The sequence below is a fragment of the Aquila chrysaetos genome, chromosome 24 (assembly GCF_900496995.4).
Source record: "Aquila chrysaetos chrysaetos chromosome 24, bAquChr1.4, whole genome shotgun sequence".
Classification (NCBI taxonomy): domain Eukaryota; kingdom Metazoa; phylum Chordata; class Aves; order Accipitriformes; family Accipitridae; genus Aquila; species Aquila chrysaetos.
The window spans coordinates 1,496,075-1,515,194 of record NC_044027.1 but is presented as its reverse complement, the minus strand read 5'-3'; the positions used below and the strand labels follow the sequence as shown (position 1 = coordinate 1,515,194).

The following is a 19,120-nucleotide window of genomic DNA, read 5'->3' as shown; positions in this document are numbered from 1 at the left end:
CCCCTTCAGCTCCAGCTTGCTTTGGGGGCTGCCTGCCCACCCTTCGGGCTGCAGGAGATTCAGCCTGGGGAGCCACCGGGCAGCAGCTCCTTCACAGCACCTTTTGCAAAGGCTCCCTCTGAGCTTCACCTCTTCCCACATATACCAACAGCTCCTTAAAAGTGCTGCTACCACATCAGCTCACACTGTATTGCAATTTCTATATACTGCCCTGGCAGAGCAATTCCCACCATCTCAGCTAATACAGATCAGATGAGAAATCTGTCCAGATGCCATCATCTGCTCTGCAAAATCAGAAGTCGTAAATCCAAACAACTTCTTGTGGCTTTAGCAACCTTTCTAAGGTCAGCAGCTGCTGAAATGCGTATGGTTCTTCCAGCCAGAGCAGTCTATGTGCACTGATGGAGCCACCTGTGAGAGCAGATGATGTAATCTGCTGTATGTTATTGATGCAACGCTAAGAGGCAGCAAGCCAGGGAAGAAATGTGACTGCTGCCTTCTGTTTTTCCCCAAAAAGGAAATATGCTGTCCTTTAGGTGAATCACAAGGAGTGTGACACTTAAATGGGGTATTACAGAGTTTCAGCATCAAGTGCAGGAAAAGTGAAAACCAGGGTCTTAACAGGATGCCTGTAACTTTCACTAACTTTGGAATTTCCAGTTATTCTCTTACTTCCAAGAAACCAAGGTGCTGTCACACGGTGCATCTATCTGCTTTCTAACGGTTGCCCTTGCCAGGAGCCGCCTATAGAAACCTTTAAGAAACGTCTTCACACCTTGTCCTGGGTAACGCCTTTGTTATGCTTCCCTGAGGTGTTATTTACCCACTTCACTACAAGAAAGGGCAGCAAGGCAAATACATCTGTTTTCCTGAACTGGACTTTGCCCAAATCCAGGCGCTAGCTCCAAACACCGCAATGTTTTCCAAGCTGCGGACACGGACCGTCTCCCTCACTCCCGAGCACTAGCTCAGTAAAGCCCCCGCTAATACATTAAACATTTCTTACAGAAGCAGCCACGGAGCTGCATTGCGAGTCGTACATAAGATCTCTGGCTCTGAAATCAGATTTGGGGGTAGGTTGGTTGGGGTTTTTTTGGGGGGGGGGGACGACACTAACAAGTTTTGTAAAAGAAAAAAAATAGGGTGGGTGGTTTTTTTTTTTTTTCAGCCTGGCCGGATTAAGGGCAAGCCCTGCCAAGGCGGCGGGGGGGGGTACTGGGGGGGGGGCGGCCCGTGCTGGCGGCGTGTTCGGGGCACCCTGCCCGCCCCGCCCGGCCCCGCCCGCCCCGCCGGCGATATAAGGCGGCGGCGGCGGGGGCGGCGGGCAGCAGCTGCCGAGCCGAGCCGAGCCGAGCCGAGCCAGCCCGCAGCGCTCACCGCCCCCTCCCCTGCCCCGCAGCAGCAGCCGCCTCTAGGTAAGGGGGTGCGATGGGGAGCGGGGGGGGGGGGGTGCAGGGGGGTGCTGTGCAAAACGCGGGGGCATGCCGAGGTGGGGGGCGGCTGGATTGTCGTGTGTCCCCCCCCCCCCCGCCCCGGTTCTGGCTGCGAAGGGTCTGGTCTGCCCTGCCGGGCAGCTCCTTCCTACAGCTGCCCGGACGGCGGGGCGGGGGGTGGATGCGTTTCCCTGCAGTGAGCATCTAGCAAAAAATAAAAAATCCCTACTTAAAGGAGGGCCGTGGGGGGGTGTGTGTCTGCTTGGACTGCCTGGAGGGCTCTGACCACTACGGGAGAAAACAGCTGGATTTAACTAATGTCCCTCTCTCTTCTCTTGTAGAACTGACATCTGCTGAAGAAAAAAAAAAAAAAAAATGGAAACCATGCATGAGCTGATCCCTTTTGCCAAAGAAATACTCAGCCAGAAGCCCAACAGGAAGATGGTCAAGCTGTACATGCTGGGCAGCATGCTGGCTTTCTTTGGTGTGGTTATTGGTCTGGTGGAGACAGTGTGCAGCCCTTTCACCTCGGAAGGGAGGCTAGAGGAGGAGGAGGAGCAGAAACCTGCCCCGACGCGAGAGCAAACGCATCCCCAGAAACAAGAGGATTTGATCTTGGAAAAGAGCAAGAAGCCGGCCGGGATGCAGAGGGCCCTGGTGACCAGACAGCACGCCTCCTAAGAGCCCTGCGCTGGAGAGGTGCCTGCTGAGCAACCGAGCACAAGAGACTCTGCTGTCCTGTTGTACCTGGTGGTGGTTCCAGCAAGAAGAGAGAAGGGTTGGCTGAAGGAGGAGACCGCAAGTGCAAGACTTGAAAGAAGTGAATGGTTATATTTGCTGCTGTGCAGCAGTGGGAAAAAATACCTTTTGTTGGTATAAAAATGTGCAAGATGCACAGCATGGTTTCTTATTTTTATTACAGATGCATTTTACAACATTTTGCAAAATCAATAAATATTTTATATGGTACCAACGCTCTCTTAGCTGCATTTATTTTCAAAGTCTTCTCTTACCGATTTGCAGATAGGTTTCACTCACACCTCTGGCTCCTCTCGGGGGTAGCTGGGGGGACCCAGGGAACAGCTGAGGGGGGTAGCTGCACCCTCCCAATAAAGCCCCCCTGAGTGAAGCTGCTCTGGGACTGAGGGGGGTGGCTTTTCCATACCTCTAGCAGCTGCTCCCTTCCAAAATGGGCTCACTGGGGCAGGGGGAGGAGGGGGCATTTGTCTCACACGGATGACAGACACATGCCCTGAGTTGGAGGTAGGGTTGTACTTTATGGGGTTATCTGGGTTTAATGGCACAGATTCAGGTCTCTGCCATGGCCATGTGTGCCCAGAACTGTTTAAAAAAAAAAAAAAAAAAAAAATCCACACAAAAAAACCCTGTCCATCCCCTAGCAATGCTCTAACAGGCTACAGTTGCTGCCCAGCTAAAAAACTTAAAAATCTTCTACCTTTCCTGGGATCCTTCCCAACCCACCACAGACACCTAACTGTGCAGAATAATATTAGCTTCCAGTATTATAGGGGCATCACAGATGGAAAAACTGAAGCATAGAGAAACACGATGGCACAGTCAGCCTGGAGGGTGTGGAACCAGGGATCCAAGCTTCAGGGCTGTACCCAGGGCACTGCCAGACTCATCAGAGGACTTTCACCTATTTAAAAATCTTCCCTGGGCTTAGTAAGAATCTGCTGCATTCAGGACTATGTCATGGTAGTCAAATAAACCCTCCAGACAGCCACAGCTGAAAGATCCTGACCACACTACAGAAGGGAGGGAAGGGAAATAGTCCCTGCCAGTCATGACTGGGGCAGAAAATCCCTCTTTATCTGCTCAATGGCAAAGACATGGCCAGCAGGGCAGAGGTAGGAGCAGGCTACACATCTTGCACAGAAACTGGGAGATGTACCAGCGGTATGCCACTACCTCACTAAAAGCAAAACAATACAAACAGCAGTAGATTACAGAAAATGAAAAAGTGCTGCCTGACACCAGTGCAGAATGCATAGCTCCTCTCAGAGCTGCATAAGTTAAGATCAGAATCCGAAAATAGAAGAACGCAGCTAAAGTTCACCCTTACTTACATTTTCAGAATACATAACCAACAATTCATTTGGTTGACAATTATTTCTGTTAAAAAAAACCCACAGCAGCACATTATGGAGGAAGAATCCTACCAAGTCTGCACAAAAACTCTGTTCAAGCTTTGAATCAAGTGTAAAGTCCATTTTCCTCATGGGGAAAAAAACAGAGTTCAATTAAAAATGGCCTTTGAGAAATCATTTAGTCCATAACCAAGCCTTTGGTCTCTGGCAAGGTTGAACAATCCAACACCTCATTGATACCAATGGAAATTTCACAGGCAAGCATGAAAGGAGAATTCAGGCCTGAAGAAAGCCATCAGCTGACGAGTGTCTGTCATCCCCCCCCATTCCAGCTTTAAGCAGGTTATACGTTTGCAGCACGGCCTCAGGGACAGGGAAGGCTGACCTGGAATTCCCTGTGACACGCTTGGTGCATGGATAAACCAGGGATCTGAATGTCTGCGGCTGTATCAGGCATGAAAATATTGCCAGGTCTGAACTCCTGCACATTACTGTCATTAGAAGTGTTGCTGCTGTGGCAAGCAGAGCTAAACAGTTGACAAATGGATTAAACCAAGATGAGAATCACGTCTTTGTCCAAGGCAGCCGCAAACTCTGTTAATCACACATCGATTCCCAAGATTAGCGCTTCTCCACAAGTCATAGGTGTCTCATCCTGCCCTATGGGAAAGGGAAGATTTGAAAAGAGAGGAGACAGAGCTGGTCTCAAGCAGCCCAGCTTGTGAGTCCAGAGGCGACCGGGGAGCTCCAGGCGACCGCATCCAGGCTGACCTCCACCACTGCTGGGTTTGGACCTCAGGTTTGTCTTCACACCACATACAGGGTCTCCTCACAACGTGCCAGCACCCTGCTGCCCACACCTCCTCTCCGCAGTTATCCAGTCGCAGGGTTTATGAGCTTAAAGCAAAGAGGAACAATCAAAATAGCTCCTCCTAAGACAGCTAACGAGATTAGACAGCTAAACCATGCGCTGCACCGGCAGTTCTGGAGCCAACTTGGTAAAATCGTGTCCTGCAGAAGACAATCTCCTGCCTCCTGACGCACTGCAAGCTCAGAGGTCATTACCTCCTGCATATTACCCCGAAAGGTCAGTCTGAGAGGTCAAGCCTACGCATTACCTTTTCCACAGCAGATTGCATTGATACTAGACAAGACCGGCTCTCTGCAGGAGTGGTGAATTAGACACATATTAATGGCTGATTTTACCACAGTGACCACATAAAGTCTTCTTTAAACCACACAATGATAAATTCAGTGTGCACGGAGGCTTAGTAATCTATTTAATATCACTTTAACTATGACAAATGACAGACTTGCCAGATGCAGTAGATTAAAAGGCTTCAGCAAACTTCCCTGTCTTTAAACCATGGCACGACTCTCCAAACCAGCCTGTTTCACAGCCCCATCTCCTGAGCCCCCTCACATCTGTATTTCAACACCAGACAAACCGCAGAAAGCCCTGGCCAACACAACTGCCACAGATACAACCCCATGCAACCAGCATCCGCGCAACTGGCAACGGAGCACAGCGGAGTCATTCCAAAAGCCCGCTTGTGAATTGCAAAGAGAAATTTTAAGTACTGGGCTATACCAGAGAGCAACCAAATGGAATAAGATGTACAGTCAGTACTAGTAAGGATACCTCAGACAAGCTACAGCACAGAAGCATGTGGAGCATTTAAGACTGAGTTAAACCAAAGACCGTAGAGATAAGCTCTAGAGGAGGGCCACACATTGCCCAAAGTGTGAGTTAGATTGCTGAGCATCACATGGAGTTGATTTCTGTTATTCTCTTCCTTTTAAGACTTGTCTGAACCCAGTTTACTTTAACTGTAAATGTGACGTTTTCCTGGTGCATTAAATTCTCAGGAAAATTACAGCTGGCATGAGATCTGGTATTTGTCTGTACCCATCCTGCACCACCTCCTCAAAGATCTTATTTCAGCTTGGCACCATTGTCCAGGCTTTCATCATACGGAGTTGAAAGCCACCTAAAACCCAGCAGCCCTCCCTCACAGGCCAATCGTTTCAAGGGCATGAGCCGAATGTCATTAGAGAGTCCTCACTCACTATTTGCAGTTTGGACTCTGGATGTTTCAAGAGCTGCCAGGCTAAATTTAGGGGCCCAGATAAGCATATCAGCCTCTGCCACCCAACACCAAGGGCATTGGAAACACAGATAGCGGCCAAGACTCAAACCAGCCACAGTACCAACAATCAAATATCAAGGCAGCAATTCCCAATTTGGTCACACAGGAAAAAAAATTAATTTAGCGCTTGGAAATAACTTAAACATCACACTATATTCTCTAAACTGGCAGTGAGTATAAATATTACGTCAGACCAAACCCAGACCTACAATCATCTCGAGTCTCCCTTGGGACCCGAGCATGCGTTTTTCAGGAGCGGTGCAGCTGTGACAGCGATGGCGTTTGCAGGACGTCGGCACTGCCCGCGGGCCGCGTCCAGGAGCCACGGCGAGGCGGCGCGCAGCCGTGCCAAAACACACTCCTCACGGCCCAATAGCATCCTGTTGATGTGCACATCAGCCTAATGCGAGCATAACTGAGGGCAGCCCTTTATAATGGTGATATCCCTATCTGTAAAGAAAGGAATTAGATCTGTGTTCGTGGTAAAGTATGCTGGGAGAGCTGGGTATGAGATATAATGGTTTAATGTCTACGTGATAAAGAAAGCAAGAGGGAAAGAAAAAAAAAAAAAAGGAAAATCCTGTGCATTTAACAAAGATTTGATAAAAAGCCAACTATCACTCAAAGGACAAAAAAAGAAGCGGTATCCCAATTCCTGCCAAGTGCTTTTGAGTCCCTGAGCTGCATGCACAAACCTGCCCAAGCCCCAGCCCTGCTCCTGGAACGCGTTCCCACCAGGCAGTGCCGGGCTGCGGGCACGGCGGGGGCTCTCCAGCAGCTCCCCTCTGCTGCTCTGCCTGTTTGTTGTCAGAACAAGTTTCCTTCACATATTCGTTTCCTCCAAGCAAGCTCCAGGCAGCACTAAATGAAGAACCTCCCCTCCGCAGAGCAGTTAGCACAACACCGAGCATCACCCCTTGAAAAGAGGCTTCAAACAGACGAGCGATGCAGAAGCGACCTGCAGCGGGAGCATACATCCAGGATAATTTGGATGAAGCCGTTTCAGAAGCAACGGGTTGCTCCTCCTTGCCCCCCAGGTCTCCCTGTCACCGGGCCGGGGCCGGGCACACCACCGGGCTCCCCTCTGCCAAGGTGCCAAGGTTTGGCAGCAGCAGGGCCAGGACCAGCAGAGATCAGAAAACACTTCTCCGAAGTTGCCCCTTCCTGCCCTCCTTTCCCTTCCCTCGCTCCCCACCCCCAGGAAAATGTTAGCAACAAGTTCTTGAGTTGCACACAGCAAAACAAACCCAGAAAAAGCTGCGAGTGGGAGTGAGGAGCAGCAGTGCCCTGGAAGGGTGATGGGCAGGCAGCGAAGCACGGCCAGATCCAGTGGCTCCTGCTGCCGCCACAGCCCCCAGCCCTCCCAGGGTCCACGCCAGCACCCCCACCTTCATTTCCACACAGGACACTCTAAATAGCACATACACAAATTTTCTCATATAAAAAATTTAAGTTAGGTCCAAAATATTCAGTGTTTCAGTCCTTTATTAGCAGCTACTTTGTTTCACGCAAAAATCCCAAACAAACTCACAATTCTTATTAAACAACACACCAGCAAAGCAAGCGCAGCGTTTGGCTCTGTACCCACCTCCATGCCCACCGGGTTGCCTCCGGCCCCACATCGCCCTGTGCCGATGCAGAGCAAAGAGCACGCTACCTTCCTGACATGCTTGCAGACGGTGCACAAAGGTTGACAGTTATTGCTTTACTGCAGTATCCTAACGCTAGTAATAAACAACAATAGCTGAAAAGAGCCTTTCTCCCTGCCGGCCACACAGACAAGATCACAGCTGAGGTAAGGTTAATTAATTCATTTTTTTTCAAGCCAAGGAATGAAATGGTTGCCCCATAATCATGACCCAAGTTCGAAGCAAAGGAAGGCAGGAAAAGGCAGAGTGACCGTACTGGTGTTATCTGACCAAGTGTGGGTTGAGTGCTTCTTATTAGAGGTTAAGTTGAGACTGCAGTAGAAAGGCAGAAAATAAAAAAATAATCTATAAAGCAGAAGCAATGCCAGAGAGTTCCACTGCCCTACCGGGTATGCCACTAAATTAAATCATCTTTATTTTAGAGCTGCAATAGAGAAAAAAAAACCAAAACAAACAACTTTCGTTAAATAATTCTTTCTGGCTGGCTATAGTAGAGAGGCCTGAGAGGGACAACCACGGCATTGTGCCCAGGTAAATCAGAGCATGGCACAGCCCCTGGACTGCAGATGAGGCTCTTGTCCCAGCAAACAGGGCTTCATTCCCCCCCCCCCCCCCCCGAAAAGGCAGATGCTCTAGCAGGGCAGCTCCAGGAGCACACAAAGCTCCCACAGAGTGTCCCCATCCCAGGTACCGCAGCAGGTACTGGTACTCTGCGATAAAGATCCCAGCAACAGACCAAGGCAGCAATATAGTTTATACTTATTGCGTGAGATTGATGGCATTGAATTTGCTGCTGCCCAGACCCAGGAAGCCAGCGGATATTACATGTTTTTTTTTCCTCAGACTATATTCACTTAAAAACAAGAACAAAGCTCTTGCAAAACTCAAAGCAGGAACCATGGCAGCAAGAACCCTTATTACTCTGCAGAAAACAACGTTCAGTATTTCATTGCAAACCTCCCTGTGCCTGAACGGCCCCTTGGCTTGGAGCTGGAGCAGTTGCACCCCTAGTGACGGGTCCAGCTCAGCCCCTACTCCCTCATCTGCTCGCAGGATTAGAGATGAAAAAATAAACCCTGCCTCAGCAAAGCATTTTCGGAGCTGTTTGGGGGTGATGCGCATCGCTGGGCGCCTGCTGCCCACCATCGCGGCGGCAGTCCGGTGTTTCGGGGCGCAGAGCAGCGATGCCCCGGGGAGCGCGGGACCCTTGTCACAGGTCCTGCTGCATGTCCCCCCGCAGCACAGCAGCCCCCGGTCCCTTCCCCGGTGCCCGACCCGCCGCGAGCGATCAGACCCGGCTTGCATCTCCGCACGCACCCGCGTAGCGTGCCAGCAGGAATAAAAGACGATGTTTAACCACCTGCACTAGGCTGCCTCTGATGTTCTCAAAGTGAAACTTGATGCTGCTCAGCAAAGACACACCTCTTCCAGGGTGTTGTGCAAAATTCTGCATTTTAACGTAGGACAGGAAATATGACAAGAGCCAGGCAGAACCCAAACAGCCAGCACTGCCGGTTAGGCCGAGGTTTGCCAGCTCCAGCGGGGAGCAAATCAAAGGGTTTGCTTCGCTTATCTACCCACCCGTGATTTTCCAGTGCTTTGGGAGTTGCAATTCCTTCGCTAACAGGTTTTAAAGGACCGGCTTTGCTGCTTCCCTCTGGAGCAGCTCCGCAGAGGGGTTTTTTTTCCTCCCTTCTCTCTCATGCTTTATTTCCCGACTCCACAGTGGGATGGGTCGGTTGCAAAAGATTCTCATTCCCTTTTTGGGATTGGTTTTGGCCTTCTGGTTTTATTCTGCGAGGGAGAATTTCAAACCGGGTAAGTATTAAAAGTGAATCTGTCTTTAAGGAAAAATATTAAAAGCCACATTTGAGTGTTTTGCGTAGAAACTGTACAGAGCTTGGACCAAACCCCCTCTGAGCCTTTGTGTGGTGGCTGATACTGGAAAGCTGTTTTAACAAAGATTTGAAATCAAACTGAGCGAGTAATACGCAGAAATACTTCCTGAAGGAGCAGGTGAGGCAGGGGGTCTGAGATGGAGAGGGCTCTGAACACTCCGTTTTCCAGCGTGTAGCAAAGAATTTATAAACATGACTTTTAAATGTTGGATTTTAAGTTTTGAAGCATGCACTTAGTGGATGATTTTTATTACAAAATAGTTGGGGTGTTTCTAAGTTGTGTCCTGACTTGTGGAAAAAAAAACTGCTGAAAGAATTGAGCACTGTCCCCATGTCACTGCATTCATGAGGAGCTGCAGCTGCTCCTCAGCGCAGCTTTTCCCAGCAGAGAGAAGAGACATCCTGGTGCCGGATGCTTTGCACTTGCAGCCTTACTTCGCTTCCAATTAACTACTTTGAAGGGCGTTAGGGGATTTGTTTTGTTTTGTTTTTAAATAGCATTTGGATAAATTAAATCCCTGTGCCTTGGTCCCCAGAGATGCTGAAAGGGAAGCGGGTGATTGTCACCGGAGCAAGCACTGGAATTGGCGAGCAGATGGCGTATCACCTGGCGCGGATGGGATCCCACATTTTGATCACAGCACGGACAGAGGCCAAGCTGCAGAAAGTAAATGGCAAGCTGAGCACTCACACATGCATGTTCATGGCAGTGCACACACAAACATACAAAGGCCAGTCTCACATCACAGGTACATGCACGAATACATGCACGTGTAATTGCCACGGCACGAATACCAGATAGGCACGGTTACGTTCACGGGTATGCATACTTGTACTGTCTGGGGCTCCTGCATGCGCAGGAATCCCTCTCCTGCAGATACATGCACTCTGCATAGCACATATTATGATACTTGAACTTGCTTACGTATGCACACGTATCCCCACGCTCACAGGCTCCCTCAGCGCACACACACCCTCATTCCACTGCAGTGATATACAGGCTCCTGCTCACCCTACACGCATGCAATTCCAGCACAGACTGCACCGATAAAGAGCCAGACTGCCTTGGGTAACGCATTCGCCAAAGGAACAATTTCTCAGGCTCCCTTTGAAGCTTAAAAGGCTCCAAACATACTTCCGAAGCCGCCGTTTTAAGGCGGGGACACATCACAGGCAGCACAGACGCCCTCTTTTGCACCGCAGGAGGTTTCCCAGGGCAGGGGAAGGGGTTTCTGGCACGGACAGTGGTTTCTGACACGCTGTGTTGGTGTGGCAGGTGGTGGAGCGGTGCCTGGAGCTGGGGGCAGCCTCGGCACGGTACGTCAGCGGCACCATGGAGGACATGGCCTTCGCCGAGCACGTGGTGAAGGAGGCAGAGACCTTGCTGGGTACGTTTACAGCCTGCTCTCTGCAAACGACAGCGGAACGCTGCATCTCGCTTGGCCGTGCTGCTCTTTGCCATGTGCCCGCTAAAAAAAAAAAAAAGCGGGAGAGATTTTTCCCTAATTCTGCCCTTTGCGGTCCCACTTCCCCACCCGGCTTCATCACTCCAGCTCAGACTGAACTGCGCTCTTGATTTCAGCTCTGTGCCCTCATGACATCCTGTTCCAGTATTATAATCCTGGATTTCATCACCCCCAGCTACTGTGGTCTGAAACCGCCCATCAGGCCCACAGCAGCCTTGCTATTGCGGTCATGGGTCACAGCTGCAGAAATGCAATATTTCAGCTCTGCGTGGAACGCTTCCTCTCCCACCCTGGGCCCACAGAAAACTCAAGGGCGATCTCCCTTGTGCCATGGTATTTGTGTTTTGAACTGGGGGGGGGGGGGGGGAATCACAACAAAATTTTTACTGTCAGCCACAATCTGGACTATATCCCTACTCCAGAGATGACAGGCCGCAGCTCCGACCCAAAAACCTGTTTTCTTCTGATTACATTTATTCTCTGCCCAGGAAAGGCTCTGTTTTGCTGGTTGTAGCCCTCTCCCACCCAGCACTAATGCCTGCTCCTCTGCTTGCAGGAGGCCTAGACATGCTGATTCTTAATCACGTCGGCACATCGTACTTTGGTTATTTCAATGGGGATGTTGGGCATGTACGAAAGCTCCTGGAGATCAACTTCCTCAGCTATGTGGCAATGACCACATCTGCCCTGCCCATGCTGAAGGAGAGCGAAGGCAGCATCGTAGTGGTTTCATCCATGGCAGGTGAGTGAGGAGCGAGGTAGGTGACACGGGATTCAGTCAAAAGACACTGTGGGCTGATTTTCAGAAGTAGCATGCAGAGACACCAGGCATCCTAAAGGAGCCAGAACTGCTTACCACACTCAAAAAAAAAAAAAAAAAAAAAAAAATTACAGATCTTTTTTGTATTTTCTCGATGGAATTTGTTCTCTGATGCAATCCAATCACCACAGCTTGCTTTTTGACCAGCCCTGTAACTAAGCCCCACACCCTGGTGTCAGGCTCATTAAAGCAGCAGAGCTCATATACCCCCAGTTTTATGGGGAAAAGCGGAAATACAGTAATTTCTCACTGCATGGGTTCTCTGGCTGCCACCTTTGTTTGGTAGGTCAAGTTCATGCTAATATTTGTAGAGTGAGTTATCGACCGACTCTATTCACAAAAACACGACTCTGTTCTAATAAATTTCTGTTAAGTCAGGAACCTAAATTACTAACAGATGTCCCCACTCACAGCTGGTATGTTGGTTAGTCTTCTGGTGATCAGCTCAGCTCTGTGTCCAGAGACAAGAGTTTAAACTTTGCTCCATCTCTCCCCTCTGAGGGTTTCATAGTCACTGCGGGTTGCTCATACCCTGAGCAAAGACATGAGACATGGTGTTGGCCTTAAGACCTTGAAAAAGCTGGAAGCTGACGGGAATAGTTGTAATGCTGCTGTTCAGGTGCCAGGATGACATTTCACTAACAGTGATGTCCCTTTGGGTAAAATTCTTTTTCTGATGAAGTGCAAAACAGGGGTTTAGGCAGAGCAGCTTTCTGCGCTGTAACAGAACTTCACTCTGTGTCCAGGTAAAGTCGGGTTTCCCTTTACGGTCCCCTACTCTGCAACTAAGTTTGCCTTGGACGGATTTTTCAGCTCCCTGAGGCAGGAATTCAGCATTCAGAGCGTGAACGTTTCCATCACGCTCTGCATCCTTGGCTTCATTGATACTGGTAAGATCAGTGCTGTCCGATCCAGCTGTGAGGAGCCGAGCGTCACCTCAGCTGCTTCTCCTGCCCTTCGCCTCCCTCTGCCACCGACTCTCCGCTGTCACCTCTGCTTCTCCTCCCGCCCTGCTGTCGCGCGGGTGCATGCCAAACACCCTCTGCTCTCCCCTCCACCAAAAAGCGGTCCCAAAACTAACTTCTCTCCCCGTGCTACGCAAAACCAGCCCCCGCCGGTTAGGTGCACGTTCCATTGGTCCAAATGGAAGTGCCGGCCACCTGCCTCCCACTAATCCCATCTAGGGGTGAGAAGCTGGTGAGGGGCCTGGAGCATAGGTCTTATGGGGAGCAGCTGAGGGAGCTGGGGCTGTTCAGTCTGGAGAAGAGGAGGCTGAGGGGAGACCTAACTGCTCTCTACAACTACCTGAAGGGGGGTTGTAGCGAGGTGGGTGCTGGTCTCTTCTGTCAGGTGGCTGGAGATAGGATGAGAGGAGATGGCCTCGAGTTGCGGCAAGGGAGATTTGGGTTAGATATTAGGAAAAACCTCTTTACTGAGGGTTGTCAGACATTGGAATAGGCTGCCCAGGGAAGCGGTAGGGTCCCCATCCCTGGAGGTATTCAAAAAGCGATGGGGTACTCCAGAACACGCTTTAGTGGGCATGGATGGCGGTCGGCCTCGATGACCTTGAAGGTCTTTTCCAGCCTACACGATTCTATGATTCTAAGGCGAGGGCGCGGTTCGGGCAGAGTTGGGGGGGGGGGGGGGGCCTTTCCCTCCCGAAGCGCCGCGTTTAGCAGCCGCCCGGCGAGCCCCGCTCTGCGTGTAACGAGCCGGCCTCCCCCCCCCGCCCGACCCCCGTCGCCCCGGTGCTGACTGCCGCCCGGTCCCGAGCAGAGAGCGCGCTGCGCGCCGCCGCCGAGGTGCTGCTGGTGGCGCCGGCGCCGCGGGAGGAGTGCGCGCTGGAGATCCTGCGGGCCGGGGCCCTCCGCCGGCGGGAGCTCTACTACCGCTACGGTTCCACCCGCCTCCCGCTCCTCCTGCGGGACTGGGCCGCCGAGCTGCTGGACTACCTGGTCAGGAGCCGCTACCGCCTGGACGGCCTCAAGAGGAACTAGCGAGCCGCCCCGCGCCGCCCCCGCCCGGCTAATTGAGGGGTGATTAAGGGCGGACCGCCGGCCCGGGCCGGGGCTCGCCGGTGCGACACCCTCCTCTGCCGGCGGAGACGGGCCTCGCAGGGCGCCGAGGGCTGCTGCCGGCCCGGCGGGACGGGCCGCCCGCCGGCAATCTCCGCTTGCGCTTCGCCGAGCTAGTGATTTCGGGTTTAAGTAGATCGCATCGCCTCCGACGGGGCTGGCCGGGAGGGCCGGCAGCGAGGTGCGAGGGGGGCAAAGAGGGGAAGCCCCTGCAGCTGCGGCATCCCGTCCGGTTAGAGCCATCCCCTTCCCCCGCCGCGGGGAGAGTCGGGACAGACTAATTATTGAATAAAACTTACTAACCTAACAGCCTTGCGTGTTCTCTTGGGGGGGGGGGGGGTGTATCCCCTCTTTCTCCACCGCTAAATCCTGCTGTCAGGGGGCACCGCTCCTCCGACTTGCCTTTTGCAGGAAGGTCGAATCCCTGCAGTAATCCTTCAGTATTTCATTTTAGGCATAACAGTCTTTTAGCCCTTTTTTGGTTGTTGTTGTTAGTCTAACGGCCGAATTAAAGGCAGGTTTTTACCCCAAGCAACACTCTCCAAACTTGGTAGACTGTTTCTTGCACAAACATTATAACCGGAAAATGCCTTCTAGATGCAGAAAGCTGCTGCATCGCCACCCTAAGCCGAGAGCTCAGGCACCAGGAGCGACGCATGGTGAATGCAAAGCCTAAGCCCGCAGCGAGCTCGGCACCGCTTCCCTGACCCTGGCAGCGGTGCCCAAGTCAACACATTTACATCTACCCTGGTTCTGGCCATTTGAGCACCAACCGTTACCTGTCCCAAGACAAAGCAATGCAAAACCTCCCCAAATTATTCCCACTGAAACACCCCCCAGGAGCGGTTTGCTCCTCACTTTCAAAGGGAAATCAGAAAGCAGCATTTCTGTTCTCCTTATCCCAAGATCGCCTACACAAACCAGTGCACGCAGAGCGGGTTTTGCCCTTTAAACTTTCTCTTTCAGAAAATTATTTGTAAATCCATTTGCCATATGCCCACGCAGATGCTGAGCAGTGTGACACGCAACACTTGTGAAAGCTGAAGATCTTTATTATTCACCCGCTTGGCTCTTTTACTGCCTTTTGCAATCAGTCAATTCCTCAAGAAAAGAGTGCAATTTTTTTAGGTGTAAGAGCCACCCAACGCTGTCAGTATTACACCGGTGGTGGTATCACGTAGGATAAGCCAGAAGCACCAATAAGAGCCTAAAACCACAAACTTTGCCAGCCCTGCTCTCTCTAGATATTCCTATGAACCTGGACCACAGTCATCGTTGCCGATTAATAAATCCTTGTGGCAGCCAGCAAGGAAGGGAAGCGTTGCCTCAGTTTTAGACGTGGACTGGAGAGAGAGAGAGAGAGAGAAAAGGATGCCCGTCCCATGGAGGTCTGCACTGAGGGGACATGGGTGTCCCAGCCCCGAAGGCAGCCACCGAACAACACGCTCACGGCTCTATGAAGCCAGAAGCTTTTCAGTGCCTTTCCTTCAATGCTTTCCAAAAACACACCTGAAACTCATGGCAGGACAAGGGTGCAAAGGGACAGCCTAAAGTCCAAAGCGACACTTTCCGTTAGGTTAATGTTTGCTAAATTACAGGAAGCAAGAAGAAAAGGTCCAACAGATACCAGCAGACTTACGCAAGACAAGAATCAGTTCAAAACTGCTATTGCTCCCAGCCCTGTTTGCAACCTACTAGCACATCCACCTGCCCACAGTCAGAGCCACAGGGTTGCTGTCTCTCCTGCCTGTACTTTTGCAGAAGGATGGGTCTGCTCCTGAAGATTTTCATCCCCTTGCTGGGACTGGCACTGGCCTTTTATTTTTATTCAGCACCTGAGAATTTCAATGAAGGTAAGTAATTGGAAAAAACGCGCTTTAAACCCACAATCAGGAAGGCTGCTGCCAGAGCAGCAGCGTGTGCCCACGCAGAAGAGCACGGGCCATTTGAAGGGCCTTTCAAAGCGCAGCCAGGAAAGCCAAAGCGTGGGAAGGGCTGAGGGCTCGGAGGGGAGCAGAGGCAGCCCCCGGTGCAAGGGGTCAGAGCACCCTGCGCCACACAGGAAAGCTCACGGGATTATCCTGGGTCTGCTGGGATGCACAGTAAGTGTCCAATCTCAGTAAATTATTTATTTAGGAAACATGCAGTCTTCCACTTTAAACATTTAATCCTTTCATTAGTCAACTCTCTTCGCTTCTAAAAGCCACTCCCAGACCAGGCTGGAGGCAGACCTCAAGCCTCGCACGTGTTCCCCACCAAACCGGGACTAACGACCAGACTCCAGCCAGGGGCTGCGTGAGCGGTGCACGCCGCAGCGCGACGGTGCTGCTGCCCGCAGCTCCCAGCGCCCGAAGGCGAGGGGCGGCGGGGGCAGAGGAGCCCCAATGCCCGCACGAGGGGGGACGGTGTGGGCTGTGCCGGCTCTGAGCCCTGTGCCCTTCTCTCCAGAGATGCTCCGGGGGAAGCGGGTGATCGTGACGGGAGCCAGCAGCGGCATCGGGGAGCAGATGGCTTATCACCTGGCACGCATGGAGGCCCACCTCCTGCTCACGGCGCGGACGGAGGCCAAGCTGCAGAAAGTAAATGGCAAGCAAAGCACGCCGGGTCGGCAAAACACATTTACAATCCTGAACCCCCCAGGCGGGCAGACTGCAGATACTCACCCTGGCCCGGGCACGCGGGGATGCCAGATACCCTACAGGTCCACCCCAGCATTTCCCCAGCACGAGCTTGTGCTAACACACATCCTCCACCACAACAAAGTGTTTCCAGTGCTGGCAGCACGGCATTTCTTTCTCTGCAGTCTTCAGCTGTGAATTCTGATCTCCACCACCAAGGACAACACCAGTCTGCCCAAGTCCTGGTCTGATCAGCCCTTGCCCTTTCTCAAAGTCTGAGCTGGTTTTACATCCTGCATACAACAGAATCAAAATTAAGCGGTCATATGCAGTATTTATAAATACTAAATATTGGCTCAGATGTGCTGTTGTTTAACTCTGCAGCCAGAAACATTTCTCTGAGCAACATGTCTCCTCCCATGAAGCGAGAAGGGTTTCCAGCAGGACAGGGAGATGCGCTGCCCATCCACCCCAAGACAGCAGCAGCCTTTGTGGAACAGGGGGGGTCCATCGCCAACATTGCTCTCGCTGTCACTGCAGGTTGTGAAGCGGTGCCTCGAGCTGGGTGCCGCGTCTGCCCGCTACGTGAGCGGCTCCATGGAGGACACCACGTTCCCCGAGGTGGTGGTGAAGGAGGCTGAGAACACCTGGGGTAGGTGGTGAGGAGCTGCCCCTCCTCACTCCCCAACACACCCCGCGCTACGTTTCGGGGCCATCCCAGCCAGCAAGAAGCTGCTTTGTTTTGAGGTGCCGGTTGCCAATAGCAAACATGCTCTGCTTCCAGGAGGCCTCGATGTGCTCATCCTAAATCACATTGGTTACAGCTACTTCAACTACTTCAATGGGGATGTTGGGCACGTACGAAAGCTCCTCGAGGTCAACTTCCTCAGCTACGTGGCGATGACCGTGTCTGCCCTGCCCATGCTGAAGGAGAGCGAGGGCAGCATCGTCGTCGTTTCATCTGTAGCAGGTGAGCACAGAAGGGGCCAGGCTCTCCCTGCCACATCCCTTCCTCTGCCTGCAAGGGATCCCTGCTGCAGCTCTTCTTCAAAAGACAGAATAAGGACCATAAGGCAGAGAGACATCCCGCTAGGAGTCGGGATCAGCGTATGGTTTATATCCTGGATGCACAATTCAAGTCCTCTGGGGGATTTATATTCTATGCCTTGTCCTGCTAGGCTCTTCGCACCCACTAATCACCTTCATGCGTTGCAGTCGATGGTACACCACTGCAGGTTATTTTAGGTGCGTGGCCACATATTACACATGCATTTGCTATACATGGGTGTATATGCAGGAATACAAGAACAGTATCACCCACAACTGAAGGTGCTTCATGCCATCATACGCCATATATTACATTTTAAACATTCCTGCATTTGTTTATTTCTCTCAAGCATTCATGACAGCTTACCCCATCACCCTAAATCACAATATTGTAGCTACCTGAAGGGCAAGAGGAAGGGAGAGCCATGCAGGCTGATGTCTATCCGGTACACGAACCCTGACATTGTCTCTCTGCTCCAGGGAAAACTGCCGCCCCATTTAGTGCTCCCTATTCAGCAACTAAGTTCGCCTTAGACGGATTTTTCAGCTCCTTGCGACATGAATTCATCATAGAAAAGGTCAACGTCTCCATCACACTCTGCATCCTGGGCTACATCGATACAGGTAAGCTCAGCGCCACTGGGTGCCCACGACTCGGTGCACTTCCAGCCAGAGCCAAGCTGAGCCCACCACCCGCCCTCTGGCCCCCGGCTGCTCAGCATGCTGCTTCAGCACCGCTGCTGGTCCCTCAGCCTGCAGTGGCAGTGCAGTTGTGGAAACAGAACCCCAACTCTTTAAAAAGTGTGGCCCGAGACCTTTGACTCTGCTATCCTTGCAGTAAACCCAGGGGAGGTGGGGATTCCCTCCTACGGTCACTCAAGAGGTGGAAAGGAATGGGAAGGACATCACTGTAATTGTTTGTTTGAACTATTCTAAGCCTTGTTAAGTAGGTCTGATCCCCAGAGTTTGTCGGTTTGTTAGAGGAAGCTACAGACACCCCGACTGAGCCAGCGGTGCCTGTGGCAGCCCCTCCATCCAACACTGCTCCTTCCCTCCCTGATCTCCCGTCCCTCCAGAGAACGCCGTGCGAGCAGTCTCACACGCCATCCGGGACACACCAGCCCCGAAGGAGGAGTGCGCACTGGAGATCGTCAAGAGCGGGGTGCTGCGCCGGCGGGAGCTGCACTACCCATCCCGGGCGGTGGGCAGCCTGCTCCTCCTCCGGGACATAGCCCCCGACTTCCTCGACTCCCTCATCAGGAGCAGCTATAAGGTGGAAAACATCAGAAGAACATAGTCCCTGGGGCGGTGAGCGCACCAGCACACTTTGGGCCAGGCACAAGGCATTTGGGTGTTAATCCGGCTACTCGGGTGCCCTTTTCCATGCCACCGGGGCAGCCCCATGCTGATGCATGCTGGCAACCTGAGACAGGATGCCCCAGAAGCCTATAACACACAGCATGAAAATCTCCTTTTTAGCAATGAACTCCTGCAGCTGGCTTTTTCTGACCAAGAAGCACTTCAGAGAGGCTCCTGGCAGCAGGATCTGCTGCCAGTCTCCAGCTCCCCAGCAGGTTTTCTGCTCAACCTCCAGAAACTGTTCCCCCACTGAAAGCCACAAAGGCAGCGGTGCTGAGCATGGTGGGCAGCAAGCCATGCCACGGCCCAGAATGAGGATTTGGGCCAAGCAGCACAAACCACCCACAGCCACAAGAGGGTCTTTGAACCAGGAAATTTTTTTATCATGTATCTCTTCCAGGCTGGTCTTTGTAAAAAATAAATCCTATGCTACTTTACGGGATCTCTGCTTTTGCTTGTGTTCCTTCTCCACGTGCATAGGCACAGAGCCCTTA

General features: G+C 52.0%; 3 protein-coding genes across 5 annotated transcripts; all 3 read left to right on the top strand.

Annotated features, from left to right (window-relative positions):
* The first annotated feature begins 1,336 nt into the window (after positions 1–1,336).
* G0S2 (G0/G1 switch 2) lies at positions 1,337–2,402 on the top strand. The gene is made up of 2 exons (XM_030001212.1): positions 1,337–1,415; positions 1,775–2,402. Exon 2 carries the CDS (start codon positions 1,809–1,811, stop codon positions 2,112–2,114), a length of 306 nt encoding a protein of 101 aa, XP_029857072.1. The 5' UTR covers positions 1,337–1,415; positions 1,775–1,808; the 3' UTR covers positions 2,115–2,402.
* A 6,283-nt stretch (positions 2,403–8,685) lies between these two features.
* On the top strand, positions 8,686–13,909 carry LOC115335436 (corticosteroid 11-beta-dehydrogenase isozyme 1-like). 2 transcript variants are annotated; one of them, XM_030001125.2, is made up of 6 exons: positions 8,694–9,161; positions 9,778–9,908; positions 10,518–10,629; positions 11,264–11,449; positions 12,274–12,417; positions 13,304–13,909. In XM_030001125.2, the coding sequence occupies exons 1-6, from the start codon at positions 9,074–9,076 to the stop codon at positions 13,522–13,524; spliced, it is 882 nt and encodes a 293-aa protein (XP_029856985.1). In that variant the 5' UTR covers positions 8,694–9,073; the 3' UTR covers positions 13,525–13,909. The 2 variants fall into 2 exon arrangements, with proteins under 2 accessions (XP_029856984.1, XP_029856985.1); XM_030001124.2 differs by lacking the exon at positions 13,304–13,909 and having other exon boundaries at positions 8,686–9,161; positions 12,274–12,919.
* Positions 13,910–15,110: 1,201 nt separating this feature from the next.
* Positions 15,111–19,068, top strand: LOC115335441 (corticosteroid 11-beta-dehydrogenase isozyme 1-like). Of its 2 annotated transcripts, none has more exons than XM_041119891.1 (6): positions 15,111–15,455; positions 16,051–16,181; positions 16,761–16,872; positions 17,005–17,190; positions 17,748–17,891; positions 18,249–19,068. In XM_041119891.1, the coding sequence occupies exons 1-6, from the start codon at positions 15,368–15,370 to the stop codon at positions 18,497–18,499; spliced, it is 912 nt and encodes a 303-aa protein (XP_040975825.1). In that variant the 5' UTR covers positions 15,111–15,367; the 3' UTR covers positions 18,500–19,068. The 2 variants fall into 2 exon arrangements, with proteins under 2 accessions (XP_040975825.1, XP_029856993.1); XM_030001133.2 differs by having other exon boundaries at positions 15,114–15,455; positions 18,344–19,068.
* Positions 19,069–19,120: the final 52 nt, after the last annotated feature.